The sequence below is a fragment of the Tyto alba genome, unplaced genomic scaffold (genome assembly GCF_018691265.1).
Source record: "Tyto alba isolate M040663 unplaced genomic scaffold, T.alba_DEE_v4.0 Super-Scaffold_28, whole genome shotgun sequence".
In the NCBI taxonomy this organism is placed as follows: domain Eukaryota; kingdom Metazoa; phylum Chordata; class Aves; order Strigiformes; family Tytonidae; genus Tyto; species Tyto alba.
In genome coordinates this window covers 17102330-17114416 of record NW_024881302.1, presented here as the reverse complement: position 1 = coordinate 17114416, position 12087 = coordinate 17102330, and the positions used below count along the sequence as shown (strand labels likewise).

Here is a 12087-nt window from a genome sequence, read left to right as displayed (position 1 = left end):
GTAAATGTAGAAGTAAATGTAATGAATTCAAGTTTTGCAGTAAACAAAAGGCAGACTTGCTCTTTGCAGAAGAAGGTGTCATTATAGATCTCCTTTAAACCAATAAAATGTGGCTGATTAATCCATCACGGCTTATGGACTTCATCAACACATTCTCAGGATTGTCTCAGTGCCCTTCTCCAGCCTCTCCTCTGGTTGTGGCTGCTCTTCAAGGACGTACCAACCTATAGGTGATGAAAACAGCCCCAAGCAACCAGTTTGGGTACAAGGAGCTCTGCTGCCACATTGGCACGTCACTGGGGCTTATACGACCTGCTTCTCAGGTTAGGAACCAGTATGGAAATCCACAGAAGTGTATGAGCTCCAGTCCTATAAACCTGTTTTGGGCTGGGGAAGTCTGTCTAGACGCAGGGCACAAGGCGCTTGTAAAGCAAGGCTGGGCGCCTGATCAGTCAGGTCAGCTCCCATCAGCTCAGGTCAGAGATCTGCCCTCACACGTGGCCGCGCCGGCCTCCGCGGTGGGGCAGAGCCGCGCAGGGGGGTTGAGGAGCGGGGGAAAGCCGAGCCCGTGGGTGCGCAGGAGGCCACAGCAACCCCTCGCAGGGTGCACGTGGGTGCAGGCGGGCAGGAGGAGGCGGCAGGGGTGCAGAGGCCTCCCCTTGGTAGGGAGGGCGGAGGGGGAGAGGGGCGCTGAGGGAAGCCTGGGCGGGCAGGCGCTGGGGGGGACGTGGCGTCAGCATTGCGGCAGGGCCCCGGGGCTGCAGGTCACCCCCTGAACTCAGCACCTGCAGCAGCGGGAGGGCACAGGCCGGCGTGGCCGCGCGGGGCTGCGTGAGGAGCCTTGGGTCCCGGTGTGCCTCAGCTCTGAGGGGACCGGGGACACTGAGGGGGGACCCCGAGCGGGGACGTCTGCGTCAGGACTGAGGGGAGACCGAGAGGAGGCTGAGGGGAAAAACTGGGGGGCCCGAGGGGAGAATAACGTATGGTCGGCTGTGAGGGGAGATCGCGAGAGGCGCGCTGAGGGGAGACACCTGCGGTGGGGCTGAGCGGGGAGACTGTGGGGAGGCTGAGGGGAAAAACTGGGGGGACTGAGGGGAGAACGGTGTGCGTGGTTGGCTGTGAGGGGAGACCATGGGGCGTGCTGAGAGGAGACATCTGCGGTGGGACTGAGGGAGGGGACTCTGAGGGGAAACCGGGGGGACTGAGGGGAGAATAACGTGTGGTCGGCTGTGAGGGGTGACCATGAGAGGCGCGCTGAGGGGAGACATCTGCGGTGGGACTGAGCGGGGGGACTGACAGCAGCACGCAGGGGGAGACTGAGGCGACCAACGGCGACGCTGAGGCGGGGACTGCGGGGAGACACTGCGAACTGCGGGAGCGCAGAAGGGGCCGCGGGGACGGCCGCGGGGAGGCCGCCGACCCCTCCGCCGCCCGCCCGCCCCCTCCGCCGGCCGCGGAGCAACTGAGGACGAGCGCGACTCTTTCCGGTGCCGCTCGCGCCTTTCCGGCGTCGGCGGGGGCGGTGGGGAGGGGACGGGGGAGGCGTGCCCCGTGCGCGGTGACGCAAGGCGCAGGCCCCGCCCCGTCCCCGCCCCCATGGTCTCTGGAAAAGAGAAGAGAAAAAAAAACTTTTTTTTTTAATTGAGGAATCAACAGCCGCCATCTTGTCGCGGAGCCGGAGCGCGGCGCGAGCGGAGCGGGGCCGGGCCGGGCCGGGCCGGGGCAGCGGGGCCGCCCGCCGGGACACGGGCAGCCGCGCGGAGCGCCGCCGACGGGCAGAGGGGCTCGGGGCAGCGGGGCAGAGCCGGCCGGAGCCAACCGAACGCCGCCGCCGGGACCGGGAGCCGCGGCCGCCGCCGCGCCGCGCTCATTGTTTTGGGGCGTTTTTTGGGTGTTTTCGGGTTTTTTCCGGTTTTTCGTGATTTTTTCGATTTTTTTTTTTTTTTAATTTTTTTCTCCTCCCCCCCCCCCCCCCCCCCCCTCCTTCCCCTCCCCTACCTCGGCCGCGGTTTGGCCGGGGGCGGCGGGCGGGGGCCGCCGCGGGGCCGGGGCGAACCCCCCGGCGCGGAGGGGAGGGGACGGGGCGAGGCGGAGGGGAGCGTTTGGGGGGGCGCTCTGCTCCCCCGGTGACCGCCTGAGCCGCCATCCGGGCACCTCCTCGGCGGCGGCGGCGGCCGGGCGGGGGGAAGAGGCCGGGAGGAGCGAGGCCGGCAGGGAGGGGGCGCTGGGCTCTTCCCCACCCCGCCCCGAACCCTCCTCCCCTGCGGCCTGCTGCGGCGGCGGCGGCCCGGCCCGGGTATGGGGGAGCGGGGGCCGCCGCCGGTCGGGCACTGAGCGGCGCTGTTGCTCGGCGGTGGGTTCCCCTCCGGAGAGGAACGGGGAGAGAGCGAGCTTCACCCCCTCCTCGGGCTCCCCCCCTCTCCGACGATTACCGGCTCGGCGGCCTCTCCTCGGACGGCCCAGCCGGCTACCATGGCGGAGAACTTACTCGACGGGCCGCCCAACCCCAAGCGAGCCAAGCTCAACTCGCCGGGCTTCTCCGCCAGCGACAGCACAGGTAAGGCCCGCGGGACGGGGCGGGGGCGGGCGGGCCTCGCCCCCGGTTACCCCCCCCCCCCCCCCCCATCCGCCGGCGGCCGGTCGGGCCCGGTGAGGGAGGGGAGGGGTAGCCGCCCGCCCTGCCTCGTTTCCCGGCGGGGGTGGGAACCCGCCTGGCGAGGTGCCGGGAAAGGGGGGGGGGGGGGGGGGGGGGGCTGGATCCCTCCCGGAGCGGTTGGGCTTCCTCCAGTCGAAGTTACCGGGTGGGACCCGTACGCCAAGTACCGTCCCGGCTATAAATAGCGGTAGGGAGAGACGGCCTTGTGAGTTGAATTTCCCTTCCCTCCGTCATCGACCGCCGCTTCGTTTTAATGGTGAAGGGATGGAGGGAGCTGCCTCGGCTTGGGGGGTAGGGGTGCCCGGGTGAGCGGGGCACGGGTGGGGAAGGAGAGAAAGCCGGTCGTCGGAAACACCCGCCACCTTACTTCTGGAGGGGGTGGTCGGGGTTTCTGTCTCCGCTCCTTAAAACCCATATTTTGCCCGCAACTAAAAGCCCCTATACAGGCAGCCCCTTCCACTGTGCCCCTGCGTGTGCGACACGCTACGGAATAAAAACTCCCTAATAACATATTAACGTTTTGCCTTTTTTTATTTCCCCATCTGTGACCCTGGTTTAAGGTGCCTGGCTCAAACTGTTCCGAGCGTTTTTCCTTAAAAACGAAATAATTTGCAGGCAGTAATTTAAGTTGTGGTGTTGCTGGCGTGATGAAATGCCCAGCAGGCTGACAGTCGCTGCGACTTGTTTGTAGATCGCGTAGTATCTCCGGTGTGCCTTTTTTTCAATTGTAATGGGTTTGTAGATAATAAAATGCATCAACATTTCTCATTTCCAGCAAGTGCGTGCCCGTTGTAAATATGCACGTGTGTGCATAAGAGCATGTGTGTGTGTACTGATGTCTTCCAATGTTCTGACTGTTTTGATCACTGAAGCAGTGCTTTTTTAGGAACACAAAGTGTGTTGGACTTGCATTTCTGTTTTCAGAGATTCATGAATCTTGTTGAAGGGACAGTGATAAGTTAATCATGAGATGCCTGCTGTGTTTTTATACACTGAAAAAAATACTACTATAATCGAGCTGATAAATTCTGTGGGATTTTTTGGTTTGCTTCATTTGCATTTGGCAGTAGCTTAGATAATTCAGTCCTTTTGGGGTTTGTTTCAAGGAATCTTTTTCTTCTCCGCCTACAAATAAATGAAAAATGCCAAAAAGAAACGGTATTGAGAGTACGAATCAGCAGGCAATATCTAGGTGAGGTCTTGTGATGGAACTACGCTAATCCCTTTCATGGAAGCGGCGGAATATCATGCAGAACGTTGATACACAAGTTGCTACAAAATGCACCACAATAATTCATGAAAAGCACAGTTTTTCTTTAATTCTTCAGCTAGACATTTTAGATTCTGCTGGTAGCTAGTGAAAGATGTTTAAAGCGTGTCTTTTTTTTCTCTCTTTCTTTTTTGAAGTTCACTTGGTCTGTTCTGGAATGCTTCAGTCATAATTACATCCTGTTCAGCAAGTTCTAATGTGTCTCGGTGAGCGCTGTGCAGTGCTAGATATGCAAACTCCAGCTTCTGCATAAAGTTTTGCGCAGTTGAGGGGGCTTTTGGTCACCAGGGATGGCAAACCCCAGGTTGTATTTTGACCAAGTAGGAGTGTGTCCGTAGCGTACTGTCATTATCCTGATGTTCTTCAGGCAAAAATACCTCTGCGAGAGTGCAGGTAATGTTTGTGCACTTAGAAGTGCTTTCTTTCCAAAAAAAATCTCTTTAGGTTTGTTGCCAGCAGCTAGTGCTGCTTGTTGAAAGATTGCTGAACGTTTCTGTGCCTCGGAGCAGGCAATACAAACGGTTTGAGTAGCGACCGCTATCAGATACCCGCTCGCGAACCTAAAGCAGGCTGCTCCGTCGCACTGAGGCTTACGTGGAAAAGTTACATTGAACCTGGAAAGTTGCCTGTGTGACCAGAGGTGCCTGGGGAGGTGGGTTTGAGGCTTGTGCTCTGAGCGAGCAGTACGGTCTGTATTGGTTAACTGAATCGTAACTGCAGTCGTAAACCCGCGCTGTTTGATGCTGCAGCTTGCGTGATCGGGGCGTGCTTTGAAAGACGTTGCGCTAGGCCCGGTTGTGCAGTTCTGTTGCTGAACAGCAAAGGCTCCGAGCCTGCAAATGCTTGTAACTGAGCGTAGCGGTGCGGTGACGAAGGGTCTGATGGCAGGCCTGAACCTTCAGCAGAAAGCAACCGCTCGTCCTTGTTTATATTTTGCTTTACGCTTTGATGCAGTGATGTTAAGCAACTCCTTTTGTCAGGGTAAATTTTAGCTGCCTTTAATCTTTCTGATAAAAATAGCTCCTCTGCCTACTGGAGCGAAGTTTGTGCAATTGAAATTGGTCTACTTATGTTCTGAAAATACGACATCTCCTGTTAAACTTAAGCAGCTAAATCAAATGTCTGGTCTCAGAGAAGGGAGTAGAGATGAACGGATAGCAGAAATGTGTGACCGTCATGAAGTTTCACGATAGTCCCGTTTTGCAGTTGCCCCATTGCTGTTTGTATCAGTAAGGAAGGATAAGACTTGTGGCTGTTAACTTAGCTTGCCGTTGCTTTTCAGTATTGAACAAGCTGGCTCCCATGGTAAAATGTCCATGGGAAAGATTTTTCCTTGTCTAGCCAGGTAGGAGTAGTGCTTTTGTCTAATTACCACTTTATTAGATACATGATATTTTTCATACCTAACCATTTGTCTCTTCTGTAACTGTTATGAGGCATTCTCATCTAGTGTGCTGCAGAATAAACAAGGGACTTGTACGAAAAGTAGAATTACAACTTTGGTTATGGTAGCCTGTTATTTTAACATCAAGGATCATGATTATTTTGTATGTGGCTGGCATTGCTCCATCGTCAGAATATACAGTGAACTGGCAGTGCCGTGGAGCCGGTCTCGTTCCGAACTCTGCGCACAGATCATGAAAAACGTGCTCGAATGGGGCAGCAGCAACGGCGGCGCCCGTGGGGAGCCCCTTCGCCCTGGCTCTGCAGGGAGCTTGGCCGGGGTCTGTGTTGCGTTGCAAGTAACGCCTCTGTGTTTGTTACGTACCCCCGCAGCCTTCTGCTGTTGCACAGCTATTGTGGTTCTAGAAACGACACATGGTAACTTGGGCCGCAGCAGAGGGTGTCCTTAGCAGTGTTAGGGGGTGATGAATTCCTAAAGTGGGTGAAGTTGGAGGGAAGGGGAGATGAGCGGCTTCAGAAGTCCATTTTCACCTCATACTTTTTCACGTGTGTGGGTTTGGGGTGTTTTCTTGTCCACAACTTCAGATCATAAACAGATTAAGCAGTATGGCTGCTGCTGCAAAAGCTGCAGGCTGAGATCTGTGGTAGTTCACGTTCTCTTTACGGCCCGGTGTGTTAGCATCGCAGTGCCCGTATTTTAGCGCTGAGGGGGGACTGGCCTTGTCGCACGTGCCTTGGTACGTGCCGAGATAAGTAGATCTCTGGCTGACTCCCAGCGAGCTACCAAACTTCACAGGGAGGGAGTTTGTGTCGATACGCAGCCTGGTTTGGTCTGCCAAAAAACAGATAGGTGTATTTCAGTGAATTTAGTTTTTAGTTATAAAAGAGGTGGACTGACTTTAAAACAAAGTAGCTTAAGGAGAGACTTTCTCAGCTTATGTTCATATACTTAGCTGAGACTTCAAATGGAGTGACGTCTCGGTGATCTAAAACCAGATTTTGTTTGTGCGCGTGGAAGCATTAGTATGTGTTTTAGAGGGGTTCATTCCTGCGTGGTTGAAAAGTTTCGTGGAAGCCTGCTTAATCGGTGTGCTCTTTGTTTAGACGATATGTGCAAAACTTGAGTGTCATTTGTGTGCTGTGATAGTGAGAATCACTTTTACACACGTGCTTTCCCCATCTCTCCCTGGAATAAGAAGAAGCGTCATTCCATTAAGTGAACAGAGCTGGGTTTATAAGCAGAAAATTGGGGCAAGAAATGCATCTTCTGAAAAGATGTAGGTGATAGAGTGCGTATAGTTTTAATCACTTCAGGGGAATGACCTTTGTTTTGTGGTACTCGCACCATAACAAAATACGCTGTGGTATTTCATGGCTGTATTGTTTCTTCAGACTTACTGTGTATGTGTAACGATGGAGGTGGTGGAGGAGAGATGAAGGTGCCAAGCAAAAATGTTTACTTTGAGCTGTGTTAAGTTCAATACAAGCTGAATTTTTTTTTTTCTTTTTTTTGCTCCTTAAGTGACTGACCTGCATAACTTTATGCCTGCAGTTGTAATGTGGGACAGGAGATTTGTAAGATTAGAAATGGGCTCGTTTATTGAGAGTCTAGCGCAGCTAATTCTTATCAATTCATGAAGCATTGCTGATAGCAAGTGATTGTGTACTTTCTGATTGTTGGGGTTTTTTATAGATTTTTTCCAAGGACTTTGACACTAACATCTGTGTGAGATGAAAAGTTGAGCAGATGATCTGCTGACCTGATTTTTATGTGACAGTCCGCAGGTCTACGGTTGTGCCCGTTCCTTTTTTGAAATTCATACTTTGAGTGGCAATTGCATATGTACTTGGGAGTTTATCAAATCGATTCATTTCCCCCCATGACTTAATTTTAACTCGGTAAATGTTGTCTTGTGCCGTAGCTTAGAGCTCCTGGAGAAGCCCTGCCAGCAGCAGGCAGGAATAAAGGCTGTGCTCGGGGGGTCAGTCTTTGTTGTACCCCAGAGATCTCTTGATAGCTTGTGAAATGATTCCCAGTTTTCTGTTGCAGATTATTCACTTTCTATTCTGGCTGAACGTTCCTTGGAGTCATAGTCCAGTGCCATTAATTATTTCTACAGCAACATGCTGTGTTTGGCTCTTACATCTGCAACTTCACATTTTGAAAGTCCACCTATTCTTGGTGTTTATTTTTATTAGATATTTTGTTCTCTGTTGTTACCTGCTAACAGAGAAGAATATGAACAAAAATCTCACTCTCTTCGCAAAATACTGCAGGTTAATGTGAAATCAGGGTGGAGGGGGTAGTTGAAAAACAGGATTTGAAAAATTCTGGAGTTTGTTCTTATACAATGAAAAAGCATGTGGGATAGCTTAGAAATCTGACACTTCCACCCTAATTTGGTTTACACTTTCAAGAATTTTTGCTTTGTAAATCTTCCTTTTAACATATGTTATGTTTTCCATCTGTCTTCTCAGATGTCTAAGATACAGAGAGAACCTAAATCTTTTATTGGGAAAACTCTCTTTAATAGAGATGTCTCAACAAATACGATCAAATATTGCGCAGAATCATGATGTGAATCAAAAGAAAGCTGAAACTTTTATTATCCCTAATAATTGGCAATCATAACTCAGAATCTGTATCTCTTAACATATACTCTTCAAAAGCTTCAGTTCATCTTGCCTTTTTTCTTATTCACCACCATTGAGAAATAAGGGTCTTGTTTGGAACACTGGATAAATACTGTATCTTTGATTTGCAATAATTCCGTGTGCGTGTATATATTTTTATAAATACAGAAGTCTGTAGAATAATCTCCAGCTTCTCCGAGGGTCATCTGTAATGCTGTGGGAACTTCCTCAGGCAGACAGCGGTGTCAAAACGCGTCGTTCTCTTTAGGTGACGTCTCTCCCAATCTCACAGCTAGACGTCCTTTCATTGCTGCTGTTGGACACCTCTGAGGCAGACATCGGAGCTAGCTACTTTCTGTTGCACAGTGAGAAGGAAAATGGACTATTTGATTCCAACCCCTGTCTGTGTGTGTGTCACCTGAAGAGCATGAGCTTCGCTCTTGCTCTGCCCAACTTTACCGCTGCTGATACTTTGATAGCTGTTTTAGTGGGTGGTGTTGATGACATAGCTTGTGTGTCATCTCCTGTATAGTTTCATCTAATGGAGCAAAGAAACGTGGAAATTACCAAGAGACTTGAATTCAGTAGCTACTGAATGTAAATCTGTTTTGTAGTAGCTGTGAAGTTTTTTCCTAAGATTCATAAACTCCTTTAAGGAAAGTATTAATGAGAATGATTCAGAACAGCCTCATCTCCCTGAAATTAATGCTTTAAAGTAAAATAGATTTGTGAAGGCATTGGGTTTTTTGTATTCAGTCAGTTATGGTTGGAAGCTTTTTTAGAGTGAAATATATAAAAAACATTAGTTTCAAGCACACGTTTCCTGTTGCTTCCTTATGCACATTTTGTGTTGTCTGTTCTTGCACAGCTGAATTTGAGTTGCCATGCAAACTACCCTTCACTTACAGTTTGGTATCAGAAATAGGGAGGAAAAAGTGGCATTAAAACAGAGAATGGAAACACAGTTTTTTCAGCTCTTATATATCATAAAGCAGACACAAAACGTGCCTGTTTCCTGGAAATCTTGCATAACACGTTTGTTTGTTTGTTTCATAATTTTACTTCAAGTACATATTAATCATTGCTATTTTAGACTCCACAGAAATAGGCCTGTTCTGTGCTTCGGTTACAGAAGGCACATAAAGGTGGGAGCTTTCAGAGAAAGATGTGTGTAGCTGAAGGGAGGAGTGTTGGAAGCAGCCTGAGCTAGAAGGCAATACTGAGCATGGAGTTCTCGCCGATGCTGTCAGTCATTGTGGGGAGGGTGGAGGACTGAACAATTTAAAATCTGAAAAGTCTTGTGTTGACCTATGTATTTAATAAGAAGTCTGTGGCCAGAGGAGGTTGCAGTTAAAGTTTGTTTGTCAAGATAATTCACATCTTCGTACACTGTCAGCCATTTTTTTGTTGCTTTTTTTTTTTTCCAAATGTGAAGTTAGGGTAGAAACCTTAAGGTGAAGCAGTGGATCTGACAGTTGTGTGAGCTAACTGAAGGCATTCACATGCAAACACTCTCTTTTGGTACAGACTGTGCAGTTCATGCTGCTTTAAGCAACTGCCCCCTATTAATTACTGAATTCTCATGTGATTCCTCTTTAAAGGGTCATCCTGAACTTAAATGTTTTGTCAGCTTATAAAATAGGGCCATAGAAAAGATATGTGTGTTTGATATAGGATAAGAAGGAGATCTTGCTTCTGTTAATGCGTGCCAAGAACCCTAAAATACTGAATCTTTATCAGAATAATCTTGTGAATGAGAAGCTGATGTTACCAGTGCAGTGGTCTCCCTGTGTATAGCTACACTGCCTGCCTTCTCTGCCTTCTGTCCAGATTTCTGCTCTTATAGCAAAGAAAATTATTGAAGCCTTTTGGTCAGTAAGTGCATATAGCCTGCTTGCAACGTGCAGTGTGACAATAGTCATGTCCGTGTCGCTGATGCTACTGGGTGGGATTTAAAGTTACTCACAAGAGCAGACACAGCAATAGTGTCAAAATAGTGAAGACACCTTGGGAAACAATTAAGAGGAAAAATGATTATGGAGAGGCTCTGTAGGGCCAGAGGAAAGCAAAGTCAATCCATCATTTGCCATCCAGTGCTTCCAGGAACAAACTGGCGTGAGCATTCTTGTTGGGCTGCTTCTGCCACACATTTTGGAGGTTATTTTGGTTTTATTCCCCTCTGGGATCTGGGAAGAGATAAGAGTCTAGCTTCCTACCTGAAGGCTTTTTTCATATTTGTTTCTGTATGTTAACTTTGGTACCAGGTGCATTTAACGTGCCCTTATATACTGCTTTGTTTTTAATAGTGGAACATTCAAGTAATCTGTGATATTTTTTTTTTTTTTTTTTTAATGGAAGGGTAGTAGAAGTAGATCAGAAAACAGGGATTATTCCTGAAAAAAGCTAATATATTAGGTTTTTCTGGACCTTCAACACAGTTTGTATTTTAATTATGAGCACAGCAAAAGAGAGATGATGGAGACAATTCAGGTAAGTACAGTGGAGAGAAACTTGAGGTTATGACTCTGTGATACACGTGCAGGGGGAAGGAGAGGCTCGGAACTAAACTTGGTGTAATCAAGGAAGGATCTCGGTTTATACTGTTCTCTTTTCAGGGAGGTGAGAAAGAAGCCAGGGGCAGAACAGTTGGTCTTTCCTGTATCAGGTAGCTGTTGTTACCACACACATTAGTTGTGGTATAGGGGATATAGATGGGTGCATTTTCCCCATCTGTGTATGGCTGGTGTTAGGAGCATTTTTAAAACAGAATCAATAATGCTGGGAGTATTGCAGTAGAGGTTAGAAGAGAACTGATTCTTTTTCATTAGCTTCTTGATTTGTTTGCTCTGTGTAATGAGCTTCAGTTTTGAAAAGTCACTTAGTTGCTGAAGTCTTACAGAAATGGATTGGGGGAGATTCTAGGAGCTTGAAGCTACTTTAACTTAACTAGATTCTAAGCTGATGGTGACCCTTTTGATTATCGGGGTGCACAAAATACATCTAATTTAATTGATTTTAGGAACTGTGCTGCTCCTTAGTTGCATGTTTGTACCCTGAATGGTATTCATCTTATGGAGAATCATGCTTTGCCAGAAGACAAGTTACAAAGGAAGTGTGGTAGAACAAATGCTGCCTTCTCGACCCCCCATCCCTAAAATCCTAGCTGCAGGAAAACAAGAGAAGGCATGTGTTAAACCCATTTTCAAGAAAGGCTAAAAGGACAATATAGGCAACTACAGCCAGGTCAGCCTCGCTTCTAGCACTGGGAATGTTGTGGAGGAGCTGGAGTGAATTTAATGAAGGGCTACTAAGGAGGTCAGGGGGCTGGAGCACTTGCCCTTTGAGAAGAGGCTGTGGGGCTGGGCTCCAGATTTCCTGATGCCTCTTCCAACCTGAGTGGCTGTGAGTCTGTAAGCGAGAGAGCGCTGCAATAATTATTCCAATGAGCTTCCTAGAGGCCTAAAGGTGAAGCTTGTTTCTGTGCATCGATACATTTGAATTTTGACTTGGGAATGAGCAAACCAGACTGTCTGTCTTTCTCATCCCAAATGCAAATGGTTCAAAAGATCAGGCAGACAGAAATTTAGTTAAATCTCCAAATCTGTTATTATGCAAGCCATAACTTGCTGGGAGTCATTGGATCTCGCATTTCCCCCTCCACCCAGCTGTCAGGGCCTCCTTGGCCCAGCCAGATCCCTCATCGCTGTCTTTCTCAACCTGGCTGTTAAGCAGCATGTTGTGAAAAAGTGATGCTCTTCTTCTGAAAGTCAAGGTCAAATGCACATCAGTTTCCAATCTTCCTGTGTGTCTCATTAGGTTAAGACACTAATTTAAAGTTTCCTTACTGAAATTTTATTTTTTTTATAAATGCATTGTTTAATTGCTCTAAAACATTAAATGTGCTAATTGTCTTTTATGAAACAATAAATTACAGAATCCTCAAACCTCGAAAGGAAGTTGGAATGGATGTGGTAATTGCTGACTGCACCAAACAGTATGGCTATTGAGTTGAGTTACCTGACATTGAATTTTAGGGAATGGCTGGAGCTCTGAACTGTTGAGGCTTTGTCTGCTGGGGTCTGGCATGATTGAAAGAAGCCTTACAAAACAAAATTGGGCTCAC

General features: G+C 48.5%; 1 protein-coding gene across 7 annotated transcripts in view; it reads left to right on the top strand.

The window, feature by feature from the left end:
* The first annotated feature begins 2013 nt into the window (after positions 1 to 2013).
* The window catches only part of LOC104357394 (CREB binding protein), a 99140-nt gene continuing 89066 nt past the window's right edge, over positions 2014 to 12087 (top strand). For all 7 annotated transcript variants that reach the window (XM_042798330.1, XM_042798328.1, XM_042798329.1 and 4 more), the window contains exon 1: positions 2014 to 2557. In XM_042798330.1, the coding sequence (XP_042654264.1) occupies positions 2473 to 2557 (85 nt within the window). In that variant the 5' untranslated portion in view covers positions 2014 to 2472. The remainder of the gene's footprint in view (positions 2558 to 12087) is intronic.